General features: G+C 45.9%; 1 protein-coding gene across 1 annotated transcript; it reads left to right on the top strand.

Moving 5' to 3' along the window:
- Positions 1-3,007: 3,007 nt before the first annotated feature.
- Positions 3,008-21,901, top strand: LOC147431338 (uncharacterized). Its single transcript, XM_086493936.1, has 2 exons — positions 3,008-6,474; positions 21,166-21,901. Exons 1-2 carry the CDS (start codon positions 3,888-3,890, stop codon positions 21,531-21,533), a joined length of 2,955 nt encoding a protein of 984 aa, XP_086350062.1. The 5' UTR covers positions 3,008-3,887; the 3' UTR covers positions 21,534-21,901.
- The last annotated feature ends 862 nt before the right edge of the window (positions 21,902-22,763 follow it).

Here is a 22,763-nt window from a genome sequence, read left to right as displayed (position 1 = left end):
TTGGTTTATCCCAAGGGGGAATCCTTGCCACCAGATTTACATGCTCTTTCTCAGATTGGACTGGTTGTTTTGACGTGCGAGTGTTCACGTGGCTTTTGTTTCATGCTCAACAGTTCATGCATATCATGGTTGAGCAAGAAGCAATCTATTGTGGACACTTTCAGTTTTATGGTTAAGTACATAGCAGTCTTCTTGGCTATAGTTGAGTGTGTATGCCTCATACGCCTTAGGGCTGATTTGGGTGTTGGACAGGACATTGCCAACATCATCTACACTGACAGTCAGAGCGGATTGCAGTTGGGTGGAACCCAATTTTTCATGCTCGCACAAAGAACATTGAGGTGCGTTACCACTATGTCAGGGAGAGACTCTCAGCAGGAGATATCAACTTGGCTTATGTACTAACACAAGACAACCTTGCAAATCTGTTTACAAAGGCATTGCCTCGTGAGAAGTTTGAAGCTTTCCACAGAGCTTTGGGCTTACTCCCCTTTGTGGATTGATCATGCTCTCAGGGCATGGCACTTCCGTATACATTATGTGCCATCTCTTGTTCAACACATCACTCCTAGGGGGACTTGTTACCATATACATGTGGTAGTGATGTGTGTGAACAGATTTAGGACCACTAAGGCATTTTTTCCCTCACTAGGAGGTTTTTCCCCCTGTGCATTGTATATACGCCCATGACTCTAAGGCTAAGTTATCTTTCCATTGCACACTAAGTAATACTACTCTTTGTTGTGTGCCTTGAGCTTCTTCATCTTCTCCAAGTTGTGTGTGTTTTTTTGCAACCCTATTTCCAGCATGCCTAAAGCACATGTACATATGCTTCGCAGCCAAACACACAAAGATGTGGTGGAAAACATGTCCATACCTCTTCGGACACCTTAAAGCCCAAAAGAACACTAGGTGCATGATTTATCAAATGCATAGCGATCATAACCACTTCAACGCAAAATACATCTGACAATCGAGCCATAGAAAGCATATTGTGCAGCTTTTCCTGTATATTCTATTCATGCGTTGCCACACCATTTTGAGGAGGTGTATAGGGAGCACTAAGCTCACGTCATAAACCCTTCCCAACATACAAAATAGTGAAAGAATGATACATAAACTCACCCCCATTATCTATACATAAGCACTTCAACTTACAACCTATAAGGGTCTCAACAAGTGCAACCCATTGTTTGAATACATCAAACACCATATCTTTTTTACGAATGGGGTATGCCCATACCTTCCAGGTAGGATCATCAATAAACATAACAAAGTACATAGCACCACCAAGAGAAGCATTGGGCATTGGCCCACATACATCACTATACACTGATGCTAGCTTTTTTGATAGCCTATGTGAAACATTTTTCTTATGAGAAGATTGAGCATGTTGACCATAAATGCAATGCTCACAAAATTCAAAGCTATTAAAATCTAAAATGAGAATGTAACCTGCATGTGCCAACAACTTCATGCCTTTTAGTGACATATGCCCCAAGCGCTGATGCCATAAAGAGACTGGAGGCTACTAAGTGATCTCCACAATATGGTCCCAACACTAGCTACACAAAGAGAATACAATGTATTCATCTTAGCACCTTTTGCCAGAACAAGGCTACCCTTAGTGAGCTTCCAACCTCCATCACCAAAAGATACATTGAAGCCATGGGAGTCCAATTGACCCAATCTAATCAAGCTCTTTGCAAGAGTTGGCATGAAAATCCGCTCTGTGTGTAAAGAGTACCAAATCTCCACAAAATCATACATAAACTGTCTGTAATCAAACTACATGTCCACACTCATCGACATACATATCATATGATGTAGACATGTAGGCAGAGAACATACATGAACTGACTGCCCAAGAGAGTGGATGCTCCCATTCAAATCACAACCATAAAAATGGCTATCCTTCAATCAAAATACATGCTCTCTGACCACATAAGAACCTGTTTGTGAAGCTCCCTGTAACCTGCACCTGTACCTGTAGTCAAAGAAGACAATGACACCAAACTCCCACTCTATGTGTGTGTATGTGAGCACTCCGAAAAGAGTCTACACAATCCCAAATGAGCCGTGGGCTCTCATAGGTGGAAGGGACTGCATCTCTGTTACCTGTGATGGCTATGAAAGCTCTGCAACAAAAAACTACCAAAAGAGAGCTAAAAAAAGCAGCTCCTGAATCTAGCATTGTATTTTTGCTTCCCATAACTGGGTGTGATCTTAAACTTGGAGAGCCATCGACATGCAAAACCATTCTTTATCTCACTAAGACAGAGAATAAGGAGCATACAATGTACTGTTGTGATAGTAGGCAAGGCTCCACCCACATAGTGTGTCCGCCTTTCTTACACTTGCCATGCACTCGGCTTTCACGATAGCGCTAAATTCGAGGGGTGTCCAACAATCACTTTTGTTCAAGCCCGGGCTCAAATGGGACGGTATCCACGAAGAGTGTGGTCACGCTGTGCATGGTTATCCACATTGAGATAACAGATGCACAACTAAGCCTTGTATCAATCATTGCGTGCAAAATAAACCTCTTCAGTGGTTAAGTGAGGGAAAGTTTTGCACTAAATCGGTGCTCGGAGGTGGAGGATGTGCCGATGAATTAGTCGAGCCAATAGAGATGGAGCGAGCGTGCAGAAGCATTGGCTATCTAGTCCCACCACCTGCGCGACCAAAACCACTGTCGACGTCCACGTTGCGGGCTGCAGTCATTTAGAAGAAGCGAACATTGAATTCATTAAAAGCCTCGGCTGATAACAAGCGCAACTATGGGCATAGTTGCGAATTTGAGTGCATAGTACTACTATGCTTCGCAATTTGGTGTTGCATAACCGCGAGAGAGGAACAATTATCCGAAAAGTAATTGATAGCTATGCCGTGCGTGACCACTGCCTAGTTGAAATTTGACACTCCCTAGTCCCATAGTAAAGCCCGCGTGCGGTAACTCTGTCCTTGCGGCTCTTCTGCGCACCGGGAAGTAAATGAATTTTAATTCAAGGCTTGCAAGTTGCCGACTGCCGAGTTGCGAGCTCCCTCCGGCCCCGGGAGCTCGAAATTATTTTTCGGGATTTTTGCGAAGAGGGTGCACTCGGGGGCGGACCCGGCGGAGGCGGGGGCAACGCTGGCGGCGGCACGGTGTGCAATACGTATCACGAGGCACAGCCGTACAGAGTCTGTGGGTCAGTGCAGTGCTCTCTGACATATTCTGACACATGGTGGGCTTTGAGAATCTTTTCGGGCATCAATGGTAAAATTGAGGACATTGAACTCAGTAATTACGAGAGTCTCGTTATCAAGAATTTTGAAAAATGCACATGTGACATTGCCCTCTCCTGCTCTCTGCACTGGCTTCTCTTCTGCACCCTGCGAGTCCTCTTAGCCAGAGAGAGGAAGAGGGAAAGAGCGCGCTTGCCTGCTTGTACTAGACGGTTTTGAGTTCAACTCCCCTTGGCTAGCTCCTACTCTCAGCTCTCACTCTTACTACTCGGCTCTTCCACCCGGTTATGGCTACCAAGCGCTCCTCTTCTCCAGCCACCCCCAAGGACTCATCTGATTCGCAGGTACTTCTTTACTTCACATTGCCACCTCTGCCTCCATAGTGCACTCACTCCACAAATGGACGCCCACCTCTTCAAAATCAAGCTTGCATGGGTCTGCTATGCCGACCTTCATGCCCTGCAAGATCACTCGAGGCCTCACTCAGCTTGGTAGTGGATTTTTCACACTCTAAACAAGAGCTGACCTTCAAGCAAGCTTGTGATGGCTATGGGATCTCTGTCGTCCAAGCATTACATGCAGAGCTGTGTAATACAGAAGTGAGGGGCCATGTAATTCGCATATTTTTGGTGCCACAGTTTTCCTGATTTTGTCAGCACATGGAAGGATTGTGGAGCGGCATTTTGGTGCCCTTTCTTATATGCATCATCCTTTCAGGCTCCTCTGATTTGGTACATGGTATGCCCTCTGTCCACCGGGAAACCAAAGCTCTCTTGACATTGAAGGCTTCTATCATTGATGTTTCTGGACAGTTGGTTTCATGGGTCACCGGTGATTTGGCCTCCTCCAATGTGCATTGTAAGTGGGCGCGGGTGGAATGTGACAGAAACAGCAGCATTATAAGCCTTAACATCTCCTCTATGGGGCTGTCAGGCACTCTCTCACCTGCTGTCGGGCTATTCCCAAACCTCGTCAACCTCTCTGTTGCAGCAAACCATCTGTGGGGCCCTTTGCCGACTGAAATAGCTACCCTTTCTCACCTCATCCATCTTAACATCTCCAACAACAATTTTTCGGGTGCATTTCCAGCTGGTTTTTCCCACCTTGAGTCCCTTCAAGTCTTGGATGCCTTCAACAACAATTTCACTGGTGGGCTTCCACTAGAGCTCAGCTTACTCACCTCACTCAAACATCTTCATCTGGGTGGAAACTTTTTCTCAGGTCGAATACCTCCTCAATATGGTAGCATGCAGGGATTGGAGTACCTTGCTCTTTCTGGCAATGCACTTACCGGGCGCATACCAGCAGAGCTTGGAAGCTTAAAAGAGCTTCAAGAACTGTATTTAGGGTACTATAATCAGCTCGAAGGTGGTATACCAGTTGAACTTGGAAGACTGTTAAAGTTAGTGCGCCTTGATATCTCCAACAGTGGCCTTAATGGAAGTATACCATCAGCTTTAGGTGACCTCAGCAACCTAGATACTCTGTTTTTGCAAAGCAATGGGCTTACCGGTGCGATCCCCCCCGCGCTTGGCAATCTTCACAGCCTCAAGTCCCTTGACTTATCCTGCAACTCCCTAACAGGTGTGATTCCTGAAGAGCTCAAAAATTTGCACATTTTAGAGCTACTCAATCTTTTTGAGAATTCTATACAGGGCCATATTCCTTCTGGCATCGCTGACTTACCCAATTTACAAGTTCTCAAGCTCTTCAGCAATAAGCTCACAGGTGTGGTGCCTCAACATCTTGGCTCCAATGGAAAGCTCATGATATTGGACCTCACATCTAATGAGCTACATGGGCCTATTCCACCTCAAATCTGCACAAAGCATGCTCTTGAGGAGCTCATTCTTATGAATAACAGCTTCATAGGCACCATACCAAATGCACTCGCAAGGTGTCCGACCCTTGTGAGGGTGCGACTTGGTAACAACAAATTACATGGATCGATACCTGCAGCCCTCTTGTTACTTCCTGCATTGAATTATCTGGAACTTCTTGGCAACCAGCTAACGGGGCCGATTCCTAACCAAATAGCAAGCATGTCGATGTTGGGCACAGTGGATTTGTCATACAATCAGCTTACAGGCAGCCTGCCAAGCAGCATTGGAAAGCTGAGTCAATTGATTGACCTTTTTTTGGCAGGGAACAGGCTAAATGGGCCTATTCCGCAAGAGATTGGAAATCTTCAGAAGCTTACAAAGCTTGATTTAAGCAAAAATATGCTTTCTGGTACCATACCGTCTGATCTTGGCGACTGCTCATCGCTGACTATGTTGGATCTCAGTCATAATCACCTTACAGGGATTATCCCAACCCAATTGTCAAAGCTATTCATTCTTGACAGTTTCAATGTTTCTTGGAATCACCTAAGTGGTTCCATTCCTCCCGCTTTCAACACCATAAACACGTTGATCTCTGTAGACTTTTCTTCTAACAACCTGTCCGGGTCAATACCATCGGGGGGCAAGTTTGCAAGCTTTAATGGCTCTTCCTTCCTCCGAAATTCAGGGCTTTGTGGCAAGCAAGTGCATAGAGATTGCAGCTTTGTGGCTACATCTTCAACTGCAAGGATCAAACAGCAGAAGATTATCATATCTATTTGCTGTGTTCTTGTGGGACTATCATGCATTGCAGTTGCAACTGCATGGTGTCTACGCAAAATTGAAGTGGGCATGGCATGGGAGCTGATCGCATTTGAGAAGCTTGCTTTCACTGCCAAGAATGTAGTTGAGTGCATCGCTGTTGAGAACATGATAAGTAAGGGTGGTTCGGCCATCGTTTACAAAGGTCTCATGCCAAGCAAACAGGTAATAGCCATCAAAGCACTTTCAACCAGAGGTGATGATCGATTTGCAGCAGAAATAAGGACACTTGGATGCATACGGCATCGGAATATAGTGAGATTGCTCGGCTATTGCACGAACAATGAGACAAGTCTTCTCTTGCTTGAGTACATGCCAAATGGTAGTCTGGGGAATCTTCTTCATGGACCTGGGGGTGCCTTGCTTGACTGGAAGTTGAGGTACAAGATTGCACTAGATGCTGCCAAGGGGCTTTGTTACCTGCACCATGATCATTCTCCCATGATTGTACACAGAGATGTAAAGTCCAGCAACATCTTGCTAGACAAAAACTTTGAGGCCCACGTTGCAGATTTTGGCCTAGCCAAAGTTCTTCACGAAGTTGGTGGGGCATCAGAATCCATGTCTTCAATAGCAGGTTCTTATGGCTACATTGCTCCAGGTGCACATTTCTTTCCTTTCAATTTCTGAATATGGAGCAACTCTGTTATGTGGCCATCTAGAGACAATTTTTGCTGAAAGGATAAGGAGAAAGTAGTTGGTATGCACGTGTGCTGTGCTCAAATGTCCTATCATAATTCTCCAAAAGGGAGATGAGGGTGTATCACAATGTAGATTTGACCAGGGTGATTCAAATCTGAATAATCTCTTGCTAGCTTGCCGTTCATGTACACAGCCCGGCTTTAGGGGGACTTATGTGATACCATGTTTGTTCCGAGTTGTGTATTGAGCAGTTCGATGCTTGTTGTTATGACTGTTCTTCCTGTACAGGTTGGTAGGTCTGTGTAGGTCTTATTATGTCTCCGAGAAGACATGCACAAAGATTGGCATTTTTGATTTTTGATATGTAATTCTGCCTCTGCGTCTTGACCATATTGCAGAACTGCAATTGAGTTATGGTACTGTGTCTCATCTGGTTTTTGGAGCCATAGTCGGATCTGAACCTCTCATAGTTGAGATACTGAAAATCAGTGACATGCTGTCTTTGGAAGTTTGTTTGATGCCACATGGCACATGACCACGTTAGCAAGGAAAATTCTTCTCATATGATTGGTAATTAGCACTATTAAGAAATTTGTCATGTCAGGATCAAATGCCAAAGGCGAGAAATATGAGGTTGTAGCACAAGAGATGGGGATTCAAAGCCATGATGTCAAAGTGATAAAACCTCACATATTAAGCACACGAGACATGAATTGCATTGAAAACTCATTAATCTTGCAAACAAACAAGTAGGGGCAAAACGAACATTTGTCCTTTTCATGCTAAGCCATACTATTGTCTCTAGTTTGTTAGATTTACCTTCTCTTTTTAAAGAGCCTACATCATATTTTCTCATCCCATTGGATGTCCCAATTGTCTTGTTTGAAGCACAAAGGTTAATCGCAGCGTGCGGGGGTGTACGGCCCGACACATGGCTGTTCTTATGTTGAAGTTGTCTGCTATTTACAACCGTTGACTTTGTGTCATTGAAAGCAGCTGCTTTAGGTTATGTTTTTAACAGTGTTTTTCAAGTTGCTTTTGTAAGGCCACATGCCTATGTATAAGAGACCAAGGGGCATTGTAATTCTTAAATCTCCATTGCGGGGTCACACATAGTTGTAAACTCTCTTCGATAATAACAAAGAAATACCGCCAAGGGCGCTCTACTTGAGGGTCAACACTTTGTGGAGGGGAACCACGCCTCTCTTGTGGTGCCTACAAAGTGCAAGTGTGATCTTTTCAGTTTTGTTCACCAATCCCAGCGAACACCACCTGTGAGCCGATGCCCATCCAAGCCAGTATGGCATTTCCTTTGGGAAAACCATCGGGTTTCAAGGGTAGTTTAGCATGGTGAGTGGCAAGGTACTTGGCGGAGGAAACTTCAAAGGGAAGGCCGAAGCAAGTCCCGCAATACTTGGGCCTCTGACCTGAGGTACTTGGTCGTTGTCACACCCATAACTTTTAGCGATGCGGATCTCTCAAGGGCTCTGCCCTAAGAGAGTAGATAATCCTTGCCCTTTGGGGAAGCGAAGCATCACGTAAGATTGCCAGCATTTGGGATTGCGTAGCGTTCTCTCTCTCTCTCTCTCTCTCTCTTTACTCCATAGTGTTTGCAGATAGCCCACCCGCTATCTCTCTACCCTTTAGTGTTTTTGTAGATAGCTTTAGCACTTAAGGCCGTTAAAATTTGGCTTGGTGGGTGTTCAATGTGCAAGCTTGAGCACATAATCATAATCACAGCCGCTCAAATATTTACCTCAGGCCACCCAAGAAGTCGAGCACATAAACATAGTCAACGTCTTTGTGTTGACCAAGAGAAAGAAGCCCTGCTGGCCGGCTGTGAATTTAGAGGCCTGATTTTTTTGGTCGGTGGAGAGAGAGAGAGAGAGAGAGAGAGAGAGAGAGAGAGAGAGAGAGAGAGAGAGAGAGAGAGAGAGAGAGAGAGAGAGTGTTTTCGAGCTTTCTTTCTAGGTTTGGTCAGTTGAGTAATATCCGAAAGAAGCTCACTCCAAAGATAGCTCGAAAAGCTCGCTCCAAACCTCAGCTCTTACCGCCGAATCCCGATCTATTGTTGATATAACTAGCAATTGATGAAATGATCGCACAACATGGTGTACATGCGGTGGAGCTCTAGCTTGTACGACTGATTCAGGATCCTAGGATCTGGCGGAGACCAATGGTGGTTGTGGGCCCTCTTTGTTACCTTTGGTGGAGAGATTGTCGATCTTGGGCATCGTGGTTCTCTATAGAGGTCATGTACTTCTTCACTTATGGAGGCCCCAAATATCTGATCTTGTTGTGTGCCCAAGATCTGAGAGGGGGTGGTACAGAGTTTTGGAGGTCATCTCTTTGGTTTCCCCCTCTAGATTTGAGAGAGGGTCAAATACATCGGTATCTTCCTAGGACATGGGTAGATAGGAGTCCCAAAACCTTTGATTATAATCTTCCATGCTGTCAATGGAAACAATCTTCAAATTACCCTAGTCAGGCATCAATTGTTCCTTAAAGTTGGAGTAAGGTAGTTTCAAGCAAAGATTGTTCAAATCTTTGCCAAGTTTTCAAGAATCACCGAAGCAACAAGATTTTTCAAAGATAATTTGTGTGTGCAAGGGTGGAGAGAAGTCATGGTTGAATTGTTAGAAAATTGCAAGGCCTCCTTTCAATCCTATAGAGCCATTAAGTCTCTCATTACTTGTATGTTTGTAGATTTTAGAGATGAATGTGGACCCACCATTAGGGTCATAGCCTTATTCTAATTTGCTTTTTTAGCACACATAAATCAGGATACTTTTTTTCTTGTATAGAAAGCCAATCAATTTCCAAGGGCTGCTCGTAAGCTGAATTAGATCGGTAAAAAAATCTCGTCACACAGTCATAGGGAGCATTGGGCCTCACGAACATGCCACAAACTAACCTCAAGAAGTTGGTTGGCTTAAACGTCAAAATTTGATGGTGGAAGGAGGATAGCCATCACAGACGTCAAAATTTGATGGGGGAAAACTTCCTAAGGAGGTCAGCCATCACAGAATTGTAGCCAAAGATTGGTCTAGCCATCCTTATTTCAAAACCTTGTGATGGAGACTTTTGGCCTAGCCATCTCACATGCTGGCACCCTCTAGCTTCCACCATGATATGGCGCTTAAGGCTTGCTTTTAGATAACACACCTTAGAGATGCCCAAGGTGGTGCATGAGACTTGTGTGGTTGTTTGGCGAGGAGTCAATAGGAATTTTCAAAGAAAGATACTACATAAAGGATGGATCATTTGAGAAGCAAATTGATGGCTTTCACCTAGCCTTGATAGCAGATAACGACTTTTACATTTTGGGTTGGCCTTAATCACTAGAGGTGCTTGTAGAGAGTGGGATCTTGATTGTGATGTTTAGCAAGTGACGTTTTAGAACTTGCAAAGTGGTCGCCTGCTCACCATAGGAGTGTGGAAGTCCATCTTATAAGTGGAAAATTGTTGGGTAAAGGGCCAATATGCTTGGGATGGCCAACCGCCCACTCATTACTAACCTCACTTAATAGGAGAGAGAGAGAAATGAAATGAAATGTTATATTAACGTCTTCAAAAGGCTAAAGTGACCTATGAGACCAGAAAGTTACAATGTGGTGGATCTGATACAAAGTCAGAGTCAGAGTAACAAGATGATAACAATGACAAAAATGAATGACAAATGTCACAATAAAATACTATGGAATCCTAAACTACTAGGTGTGAACTAAGTAGCTATCTGGGATAGCTAGATCACAAGAGATCCAGCATCGGTCGCTGGCGGATCTCATCAATCTCCTCCATGGTCAGTAGTTTGACCGGGCGTTGTGCATGTCGAGCCAAAGTGATCCGAATCCTCTGATGCAGCCTCCGTCGATGCTGTGTAGTCCTCCGCAGTCGTGGGCGTCTGGATCTTCCCAGCTCAGTCGCTCGGTCGATCAGTGTGCCTCTGGTGTGAGACGACGAGCTCTGCTGTGGTAGTAGCTCCTCCGGGTGTCCAATGGCAGCTTTAAGAAATCTGTGATCTGTCTCTGGGACTGGCTACCTCTCCTCTCATCAGGCTCTCTCTCTGTGTTTGCGTAGCTCAAGCAAAAACAAACCCAAGCATCTCTGATCCTCGTACTGCATGACTCTGGAGAATGGTCCAAAGCCCTCTTTGAACAAGCAATGGAAGCGGCCTCGTATCTCGTAGTAGACGGGGCAGTGGCATGTGTAGTGCAACTCTGTCTCAGGCTCGATGTCACACAGGGGGCATGTCCTAGCCTTTGCTGGTACTCCGTTGTATCTCCCAGTCTCGATCCGGAGCTGGTGTGAAGATGTACGTATCTGGCCGATAGCACATCGTATCCCATGAGACAAGTGGGTGTCCATGTATCTGGGCCTCGTCACAGAACCATCAACCGTAAGCTGGAGGAGATGCTCTCTGTAGAAAGCCATCTTCGTGCCTAGCTCCTGTGTTGGCTGTATCCATGTCCTCTTGGTGTCTAGCTGAGTCAAGTCCTGGCGGATGAGCTTGGTGATCTCGGACTGTGTAAGAGTGAGAGAGGGTGCATCCAGTGAGTACTGGAAGGGAGGCAATCTGTCTATGCTGAACCCATGCGCCTAAAACCATGATGTCATCTCCCCATACCAGCATGCTTTATCTCCCTGCATGGCTAACTGTCGAGAGGACTCAAGTGCAAGGCGGGCATATCTATCTCTAGGAAGTTCCCACATGCAGTGTATGAAGGAGACCGATTTGGTGAGCGTCTCAACCACTAGTGGGGGGGCAGCTAGCTCTGCTCGAACAATAGCACGTGGTACTGAGGCCTTGGCTCTAATGAGCCGCGAGATCATAGAGACCAGAGGCTTCTCCATGTCCCCCCATCCATCACTGCGGCCTGTCCTCCCGTGATGATCTAATGAAGGTCCCCAAATCTCAGCTCCATAAAGCAAAGCAGAAGCCACCAGAGTGTCAAAGAGCCAGAGCTTCGTCCGAGGCCCCTGAAACTGAACCTGTGAACACATCCTTTCCAATCTACCCAATGCTGCATGGGCTCTGGTCAGTCTAGTCTCTGCTGCCCTCCTCAATGAACATGCTGGCCCACTAAAAACCACTCCGAGGTAAGTGTACGCCTCTGTATATTCCACAGTCTCCTTGCCGTATGTGAATGCTGGCGCTGACCTCCTGATCCACTGTGGGGTGGTATTAAATACCATGAACTTGGTTTTACCAAGGTTGACGGACAAACCACTTTCCTGAGCAAACCTATTCAAAGCATCCAAGTGACGTTGCATCCCCTCTGGAGAGTCGGAGATCAACACAATATCATCAGCATATAACAATAATGGAATCCATGTCTCTGCCAGCTGTGCACCTCTATCACCATCTCTCTCAATGTAGTCAGAAACCTCATCCACATACATACCAAATAGAGTAGGAGAGAGCGGGCAGCCTTGCTTCACCCCAATAGTGGAGTGAATCGGTGTGGATAGACCCTCTGAGGTGCGTACCTGCCCCACTACTGACCTGTATAATGCCATGACCCCCCAGTGATGTCCCCCAAAAGCACCTCCCTTTGAAGTCTAGCTCTAGTGTCCCGGCATTTCTCATCATACCAACTGTTCTGGGGGCATGCTCCCCGAACGGCGTCTCTGCTCAGGCTGGGTATGTGGGTATGCCTCTGCTGCTGCATCATGTAGTGTCTGTGTCAATATAGTAGTAAGCTCCTCCAGAGGTCGCCTTGGCTCCTCTGTGCATAGGCGTCTGTAGATCCCATTTATGTATACAGAGTCTGTCTCTCGCGTGAAGGTGTAGCGAGTAGGGGCTGCTGTCCGTAGCCTGTGTGCTACACTAAACTGAAAAGAGATGGTCATTGACACAAGAGCATGATCCACTGCCACACCAACAAGTCTGGGTCCAACCGTGAGATCCTGGATACTAGAGATGAGGCTCGGCTGTGCCATGACATAATCCACTGTGCCGGCTCCATGTCTGTGTGGAAAGCATGTAAAACCCCCTGAAGCGGGAAATCTCTGTAGGCCATTCAAGATGGCCAATCCATGTGCAGTCCCCATGTCTATCAAGTGTCGTCCATACTCAGTGTGTTCTCCATCTTGTGATAGTCTGGATAGGCCTGTCTCTGCAGCATCCAGCTCTCTCAGCATCTCCTCGGAAGTATCATAAAATACTGTCTGATGATGGGCAGTCCTAGCATTGAAATCCCCTAGAATGATGACGTCACCATCTCTAGAGAACTCCCATATGTCATCATCCAAAATAGAGAAAGGGGACTGTCCTCTGGGTGGTGCATACACTGACGTGCTCGGGGGAAAGTAGCAAATAGAAATGTAAAGATATTTGTCTGTCTCTGCTCTCAATCTCACCCACATGTGCCTAGCTTGCTCATCTCTGCGGGCTATATGTATCAATGGCTGCAACTCCTCCCTGAATAACACTGCCACTCCTCCTGATCCTCGCCCTTTGCGCTCTGATCGTGTCTCCTGTCTATAGGCAGTCTCCCATCTATATCCACTAATGTGAGGCATAGATTGCCCAGGGGCTTGATGTGTCTCAGAGTAGAAGACGATGTCTCTTCCCCTGAAACTATCCTCAAAGGCGCCCACATCAAGTCGCATAGATTCATTACAATTCCACGTGGCAACTTTGAGGGTGGTCCCATGGGTCTCCCAACGTCATGTGGAGCGTCGCTCTACAATCACAACCTGGCCATCTTTGTAGAAGGTCGTCTTTCCCTTCTCCCTTGCCGCTTGAATCTCTGGCATTACCTCTCTCATATGCGCAAGCTGTGTGAGAGTGAGGTCATCTCCAAGGAATATGCCCGTTTTCTTTAGTGTAGGACGCTTCTTCAAGAATTCCTTCTTTGCCTCCATGGATGGGAAACGGATGATTAGAGCTCTCCCTTTTGAAGTCTCCCCATTGCCTTGTGTCTTCTTCCCCACCCTCCATGCCTTTGTATGAGTAGCCTCACTACCCATCACGCGGAGAAGTTCTTTAACTTCTCCTTCCACCTCATCTCGGTCTTTTAGACCTGTTACTCTTATATGCAAAGCTCTAGTTTTCCTTCGTTGTTCTTCTTCTAGAGTCATGTTGATGATTGTAGGAGTGGGGACAGATGTGGTTTCTTTCCCTTTGCCTTTCTTAGCGACTTCTATCCACTTCTCGGTCTCATCCGCCTTCTTTTGTGTCTTCGTGATCACATCCATCCACGAAGACGTCTTTACCATCTTTTGTTTCTCCTCCTCTTTGATCATCCGTACCTGCTCTTTGATGACCTTGATTTCCTCTACTACCGAAGGCTGGAATTCCCCTTCCTCTAGTCCATTGCTCGCTCTATCAGCAAGTTCTCGCTTGAGAGCTGAGACCTCTTCTTTAAGTGCTTGTAGCTCTACGTGCAGGTCCTCTTTCTCTTTCTTCCATTGCGCGCCTTCGTTGAGAAACATTTGAAGAAGGTTGGCCACCATCCCTCCATATCTACTTTCCAGTCTTTCATCTCCCTCTCCATTTTTGTAATCCGCTTGTTTGTAAGCACAAAGGTTGCCTTCGGATGGGGCTTACATACCGGCGAAGCAATCATGACCTCCATCAAAAATACAACTGCACTTCTGCCAAGTCAACCCACTATGTCCACATCACACATACATCCCTGTCCTGCATAATGCATACATCTGTGTTCATACATTTTTTGAGATTTTCCTTTTCTGCAAATTTCTGTCAATGTTGAAATTTATGTAATTCTGAAATTTTGAAATTTATGTAATTCTGAAATTTTGAAATTTCCCTGCAGGTCTGCAACTCGTGAAAAATGTAAATGTAAATTTAAATTCTGTATTTTCTAATTCTGCAGGTCTGAGTAAATTTTGCAGGTCCGAAAAATTTCGAAAAATTTCAGGTGTGACTGCGCGCTATCTGCCCTGTAATGCACCTGCGGGCTTTGGGGGGGAGGGGGAGGCGTAGTCCAGCTGACCACGCGTTGCTGTGAGAGAGTAAGCGCGTTGCTGTCCAGCTGTGAGAGAGCGCGTGGGGCTGAGTGGGTTGCGTGGGCAGCGCTCAACAGAGCAGTAGGTGGCGTGAGGGGCTGCAACAGTCCACGAGAGAGAGAGAGAGAGAGAGAGAGAGAGAGAGAGAGAGAGAGAGAGAGAGAGAGAGAGAGAATTATCGTCCACGAAGGTCAAATATGATATGTGGGTTAGGAAGCAAAACATTACAAAGGGTTTCTTCTAAGTGAAGAGGTTGTTAGGTACATCTCAATTAAGGACCGAGGGTTCATCTAGAGGTGAAAAAGAAAAGATAGAAAGAACAAAAACCTAAGGAGAGGTAGGTGAGGGGAAGCTGGTTTGGGAGTTTGGAACTCTTGGATAATGGCTTTACCTCCTCAATAAACTATCCATTTTCTTCTTGTGCATGCTTCTCGCATCTTTTGGGGTTCTACCTTCCTTTTTTTAAGTTGGGTGGATGTAAGATCTTCTACAAGCCAAATTTTAGTATCCTTGAGAAACCTCGATTGCTTGAGGAGTTTGATTCAGTTCGCCTTTGGTCTTGAAAGTGAGGATTGTATGATTGGTACGATGTTTGTGTGCAAGCGAGGTGATTGTTGTTGGATCCCATTGTATCATGTGGGTTGTTGTTTTGGATGCAGACAAAGGACTCGTGAAACTTGAGGTCCCTCTCCCCTTTCCAGTCGCTTGGAAGCCCGCCAATGCGAACACTGATGGCGATATTCTCCTCTCATTGTCGTTCGCCTAGTGTGAACGCCTCACGATCTCCTTTGCGGGAGACGACCTCTTGCACTTGAGTCTTGACCTCCTTTGTGAGAGTGGTCTATACTTCCAACTTTGTTTTATTGAGCTTAGCTTACATCTGTTCCATCTCCTCTTTCTTGCACTTCTCCATTGTAGCGAGCGGAGTTTCGCTGGCAACGAGTCTCTGTTTGAGCTTATCATTCTCCTTGCAAAGTCTTTCGACTTCATTTTGAAGTCGGGTGATGCTGTCTATCTTTGGGGATGTCGCCATGAACCCGGCGAAGGTGGGCTTGCCTCGAGATGCGGCCCGGGTGGCCATGGTTGTTGCTCAAAAGATGTGGTGCATAGGACAATGTTGCAGAGTCGAAATTGGTTGGACAGAGGTAGCTCGGCTCTTGTGGTTTGGGACAGCGTTGGAGAGTCAGAACTACTACGTCCTCACAACTCCAAGGTGGCATATACCATTACATGTTGTCTGAAGCATTACCAAAAGAACTGACAACCCCTATCTCACTTTCTCCACCCATGTTAGCATCAAGAATGGTACTGCGAAGATGTTGCGGCTGCAAGAGAGAGGCAACTCGGGTTAGTGTAGAGCTGCTCGAACAGGAGCTGGTTGTACAGAAGCAAGTTGGCCAGTGTAGAGATGTGTAAGCAGGGCAACCATAGAGATGCGCGGGCAGTTGGTTGAAGGGCCCTAGGGGTTGGCCAATGCAGCCGCGAGCAGGGCTGGTTGGAGGGCGGGGCTATGTATTGATGGCCCCCCCCCCCCCCCCCGGTGCCCCCGCGCCCCGAGGGTATCCCCTTGGGTCAAGAGAGAGAGAGAGAGAGAGAGAGAGAGAGAGAGAGAGAGAGAGAGAGAGAGAGAGAGAGAGAGAGAGAAATGAAATGAAATGTTATATTAACGTCTTCAAAAGGCCAAAATGACCTATGAGACCAATCAGTTACAAAATAGTGAATCTAATACCATGTCTGGGTACAAAAGAACTAGAAAAGAACTAGAAGTGGAACAAAATACTACTACTACTACTACAACTACGTGGGTGTAGTAGCTAATACAATAGGTACCCGGTAAACTGGATGTAACAGTGTGTGAAACAAAGATGGAAGAAATGGTGAGGATCCATCCTCATCTGCACTCTGGATGTCGAGAGAGTATGGCTCGAATCTTCTGTTGTAGTCTCCGTCGATGCTGTGTAGATCCTCTCCTCAGTCGCGGTCGTCTGTATCTCTGTAGCTCCAATGCTCGGTCGATGAGAGTGCCAGTAGTGGTCGAATGAGTGTGGGACGAGCTCTGCAGTGGTGGCTGCTCCTCTGGCTGTCCCATATCTAGTGAAAAGAAATCTGTAATGTGTCTCTGGGACTGCCTCTCTCTAGCTCTCCCCAGTAAAGTGTCTCTATACCTGTGTAACTCAAGTAGATATAGTCCAAGACATCTCTGATCCTCATAACTCATGACCCTAGATAGAGGACCAAAACCCTCTCTGAATAAGCAGTGGAAACGCCCCCGTATCTCATAGAACACTGTGCAATGACATATGTAGTGCAACTCTGTCTCTGGCTCTCTCTGGCATAATCGGCATATCCTGCTGTCTGCTGGTATCCCTCTGAATCTACCAGTCTCAATCTCGAGCTGATGTGAGGATGTGCGTATCTGACCAATGGCACAACGCAAACCATGAGACATATGTGTGTCCATGTAGCTGGGTCGAATCACAAACCCATCTCCTGTGAGGTGGAGAAGATGCTCTCTATAGAAAGCCATCTTCGTGCTCAACTCCTGAGGCGGCTCTATCCATGTCCTCCTGGTGTCGAGCTGGATCAGGTCCTGACGAATGAGTCTAGTGATCTCCACCCGTGTAAGAGACAGCGAGGGTGCCTGAAGAGAATACTGGAAAGGGGGCAACCTGTCCATGGTGAAGCCATGCGTCTGAAACCATGAAGTCATCTGTGCATACCAGCATGAAGAGAGAGAGAGAGAGAGAGAGAGAGAGAGAGAGAGAGAGAGAGAGAGAGAGAGAGAGAGAGAGAGAGATTAAATGTTACATTAAACGTCTTCAAAAGGCCAAAATGACCTATGAGACCAAATTGAAACAATCTTGGTGGATCTTTTACAATGTCTGAGTATAAAATAAAATGAAGTAAAATAAAAGCGAAAACAAACACTAGTGTCTGGCATCGGACATTTCCCGAGTATGTATTGCATCGGTCATTGAAGAACATCGTCCATGCACTGGTAAATATTCGTCTCCCATGCTGTGCTAGAGTAGTCCCGATCCTCTGATGGAGCCTCCGTCAATGTCGTGGTGGCCCTCGTAGACGTGGGCGTCTAGCTCTCCCAAGCTCAGTGGCTCTCTCAGTCTATATCCCTTTGGTATAGGTGGACTTTGAAGTCTGTTGTGAAGCTTGCTCACCTGATTGTTGAGTCTCTAAAGAAATTAGTGATTTCTCTCTGTGAATGTCTCTCATCGTCTAATCTCCTCAAGAGACTCTCCCTTTGTGTGCGCAGCTCTAGCAAAAACAACACGAGGCATCTCTGATCCTGATATCTCATAACCCGAGCTAGTGCTCCAAAGCTCTCTTTGAATAGACATTGAAAGCGGCCTCGTATCTCACAGCGCACTGGACAATGACATATGTGATGTAACTTTGTCTCTGGCTCTAGATGACAATTGGCAAATCCTGGCCTGTGTGGGTACTATCCTTAATCTACCAGTCTCAATCTCTAGCTGGTGCGATGATGTGCGCATCTGACCAATAGCACATCGTATCCCATGGGATAATGAGTATCCATATAGGCCGATCTGATCATATATCCATCCTCTGTGAGTTGGAGAAGATGCTCTCTGTAGAAAGCCATCTTCGTGCCAAACTCGTGTCTGCTCTGTCCATGTACTCTTGGTGTCTAGTTGAATCAAATCTTGTCTGATGAGGCGGGTAATCTTGGTCCGTGTGAGGGACAAGGAGGGTGCATCCAGCGAGTACTGGAAGAGGGGTAGTCTGTCTATACTAAAACCATGTAGCTGAAACCAAGATGTCATCTGTGCATACCAACAAGACGTGTCTCCTTGTGAGGCAAGCTGTTGAGAAGACTCTAAAGCTAGGCGAGCATATCTAACTTAGGATAGATCTCAGATACTTTGTATAAAAGTGACAGATCTGGTAAGTGTCTCTATGACCAGGGGAGAGAAGCAAGCTCTGCACGAATAATCTCGTGTGGTACAGAGGCCTTGGCCCTAATCATTTGGAAAATCATAGAGACCAGAGGCCTCTCCATACATCTCCATCCATCAGTACTGCCAGCTCGACTATGATGGTCTACTGATGGTCCCCTTATATGCACCCCATAAAGCATAGCTGAAGTAACCAATGTGTCAATTAGCTAGAGCTTTGTTCGAGCCTGCTGAAACTGAATCTACGAACACATCCTCTCCATCCTCCCCAAAGCCGCGTTTTCTCTCATCAGTCTGGTCTCTGTTGCTCTCTTCAAGGAGAACATTGGACCATTGAAGACCACTCCTAGGTAAGTGTATGCGTCTGTATACTCAACCGTCCGTTGACCATATGTGAAGGTCGGTGCAGATCGTCTGACCGGTGTTCAACACCATAACTTTGGCCTTGCCAAGGTTCACCGCCAAGCTGCTATCACTAGCAAATGTGTGTAATGCATCTAAGTGTCACCGCATCCCCTTGGGTGAATCTGAGATCAACACAATATCATCTGCATATAGTAGTAATGAAATCCATGTCCTTGTTAGCTGTGCTCCTCTGTCGCCTTCCCTCAATGTAATCTGAAACCTCATCTACGTACAAACCAAACAATGTAGGGCAGAGTGGGCATCCTGGTTTCACTTCAACAGTGGAGTGAATATTCTCAGATAACCCCTCGCGAGTACAGAAACCTGTCCCACGACTGTCCTGTATAAAGACCAGAGGCCTCTCCATACATCTCCATCCATCAGTACTGCCAGTTCGACTATGATGGTTTACTGATGGTCCCCTTATATGCACCCCATAAAGCATAGCTGAAGTAACCAATGTATTATTATGTGTCAAATAGCTAGAGCTTTGTTCGAGCCTGCTGAAACTGAATCTACGAACACATCCTCTCCATCCTCCCCAAAGCCGCATTTGCTCTTGTCAGTCTGGTCTCTGTTGCTCTCTTCAAGGAGAACATCGGACCATTGAAGACCACTCCCAGGTAAGTGTATGCGTCTGTATACTCAACCGTTCGTTGACCATATATGAAGGTCGGTGCAGATCGTTTGACCCACAGTGCTGTGGTGTTCAACACCATAACTTTGGCCTTGCCAAGGTTCACCGCCAAGCTGCTATCACTAGCAAATGTGTGTAATGCATCTAAGTGTCGCCGCATCCCCTTGGGTGAATCTGAGATCAATACAATATCATCTGCATATAGTAGTGATGAAATCCATGTCCTTGTTAGCTGTGCTCCTCTGTCGCCTTCCCTCTCAATGTAATCTGAAACCTCATCTACATACAAACCAAACAATGTAGGGCAGAGTGGGCATCCTGGTTTCACTTCAACAGTGGAGTGAATATGCTCAGATAACCCCTCGTGAGTACACAAACCTGTCCCACGACTGTCCTGTATAAAGCCACGACTCCCTAGATCAGCTCTGTGGTGTAGTCTTTGCATCAATCGAGCTCTAGGAATCGTATCAAATGCTTTGCGAAAATCCACAAAGGTAGAGTAATCCTCCTACCATGTGACGTGCTTTCCTCAATAACAGCTCTGCCCATCTACTCAGCTGCTGCTCAAGAATGGATGCATACAACCTAGCTAGTGTGCCCAATCATGATAGTACGGTAATTTTGGGGTCTTTTGCCTTGAAGATAGGCACAATAGTAGACATGCTCCAAGTGTCCGGAAAACCTTCTTACATGGCTCGGCTGAACATTACTGCAAGAAGCCTTGCAAGCATATCTCTAGCATGTATAAAGTGCTCCACCATCAATCCATCATGATCATAAGCTCTCTTGGTCTTCATCTTGTCAATGAATTTCTTTATCATCTCAATGGGTAAGAAGGTGCATGTTTGTGGGCATATGGCTCTGGAAGGTCGGGTAGAGACTACTGCCTTGGGACCGTGTAAAGAGATGTTGCATATGCGCCCCAAATCTCTGTGGATGTGTAGCCGGTGGGGGGGAATGCTCATTAAAAATTCTCCATGCCTCGCATGAGTCCTGGCTCAGGAATAGCTTGTACAATTCCTCCACTCCTCCTTTAACCAAGCAAGATAAGTCCTCTTCTTCAATCGCACGACGTGCTGGAAGGATATTTGGGACTGTCTATGAGTAATGGCTCCCAAGAGCACCTCTCTCTGGAGTATGGCTCTCGTTTCTCTACGCTCCTTATCATACCAACTGTTCTGGGGCATACTCCTAGAACGTTGTCTGTGCCCGGGTTGGGTGTGTGGGTATGCCTCTACTGCTGCATCATGTAGAGTCTTTGTCAATATCTTGGTAAGCCTCTGTAATGGGTGTCCTGGCTTTGTGACCAAGCGTTTGTAAATACTATTCATGTAGTCAATCTCCGATGTAAAAGTGTATCGAGTATGCGTAGGTGTCTGGGCAATATGTGATGGGTATGTGTGTATCTGCACTGAGCGACCGGCCACTTGGCCTTTAACCCAAACAAAAATTTGCCCTTTTTTGTTGCTTGTGCTATTGCTTTTCTCATCATGGTTGTTCTCAAAGTTTGCCCTCTTTTTCTTGTCTGTGCTATGACTTTTCTCATCGTGGTTGTTCCCAAAGTTTACTGTCTTTTTGTTGCTTTTTCTATTGCTTTTCTCGTTTAGTTGTTTCGAATTTCATATATTATCGCCGTCACATAAAGGTGTTTCCATCTAGTGTTTATTGGGAATGACTGTGCCTTCAATTGCTGCAGAGTATGCATACACACTGAGGGTGGATGAAAAGAGCGATGTTTACAGCTATGGTGTGGTCCTGCTCGAGCTAATTACAGGGAGGTGGCCAACTGAGCCGGAGTATGGTGACTGCATTGACATTGCAAGATGGGTGAGACAAAAAGCTAGAACAATGGAAGAGAGAATGGAGATAACAGATGCGCGACTTTGTACGGGCGTAGATGATGGCATTATGCTTCTTTTTGAACTTGCATTAGTGTGTGTTTCAAATCAACCAGAACGCAGGCCAACAATGCAAAACGTGGTCCGGTTGCTGACAGATGGTTGTAGAGTGAGAGACAGTCCCTATCATGAACAGCACGAGGGAAGTAAAAAGTTGGATGTATAAATGATTGTGCTCTTTCGGAACTTGTTCTGGTCATGGTTTTTGTTTGGAGACCGAGTATGTCAAGTAACACACACACACACACACACACACACACACACACACACACACAGACTCTCTTTCCCTTGCACCATTTTGTAAAACCTATATGATGTACAGAAGTTGTGAACTTCAAAGAGGTCATTCTGAGGAGCTGAAGAACATAGTAAAAGACTTTCCACTAAGATGTATCCGATAGCTTGCTGCATTGAGCACCTGATTGCAACCCACCTATCCGCACGAGCGTGCGTGCACCTGCGCACACACACACACTCCCTCACTATGTGGTTGCAATATATGTTGTGCCTTCAATAGTGCGGCTAAGTTCTTCAGCTGAAGCCTGACCATCTCTCTCTCTCTCTCTCTCTCTCATGCGTGCTCAGTAAATTCTTCAATTTGAATCTTTAGCCATTGCGGATAACTTATCTTGTGTCAGCTTTGGATCCCTTTCACCCCTTTCCTTTTTGAGAAGGTACGACACTTTACTTTTGCTTGGGAAAATTTAAGGTGGCCATATATTGATTTGAGCAGGTTCTGGATAAAGCAAACCTACCTAGGTTTTCAGGAGTCCCAGGAGTAAACATATACAGAGTGTGCAATTTTTACATGCAAGCAACCTTCAAATCCTCCTTGAGACAATATGCCATCATTGTAGAAAGGAAGAAAAGATGCCAAAGTATGTTGAAAGCCTCACCATGTGTCGAATCTGTCGAATCAGTTTTAGCATGGAGAATGCCATCTACAAAGACAGGCACAATCCACACATGCTATCAATCGATACAAGACAGTAGATGTCATGTGATTCTCCAATTTTTGGATAATTGTGGTCCCTCGTCTCCTCTCACACCTCACTAGTTCGTGCTCCAAATATCACATCCACAAATGAAGAGCATGTACGAAAGCCTTTCGAGGTTAGTCACTATTAAAGTGAAGCCATGGATCATCCACCCTCCGTATTTACCTTAGCCTTTTTCTCTCAATTCTGACATAGATAGCACGATGAGTTCTCTTTCTACTCTCCTTATATTCCTTTGTTGCAAGCACATGGAATAGAGAAATGCAGGCAATGCCAATAATTCTTGAATAGGCTTGATAAGAGTTTGGGAGTGGAACAGCAATTAAAAAGGTATGCCCATACACGGAGAACACGTACATTGAGATTTGTGTAGGAAAGTTGTAGCCAGACAAAAGAGG

This window comes from Adiantum capillus-veneris, chromosome 21 (genome assembly GCF_014529385.1).
Source record: "Adiantum capillus-veneris isolate H3 chromosome 21, ASM1452938v2, whole genome shotgun sequence".
Classification (NCBI taxonomy): domain Eukaryota; kingdom Viridiplantae; phylum Streptophyta; class Polypodiopsida; order Polypodiales; family Pteridaceae; genus Adiantum; species Adiantum capillus-veneris.
The sequence above is the reverse complement of the archived record's forward strand: the minus strand, read 5'-3'. Positions and strand labels throughout refer to the sequence as shown.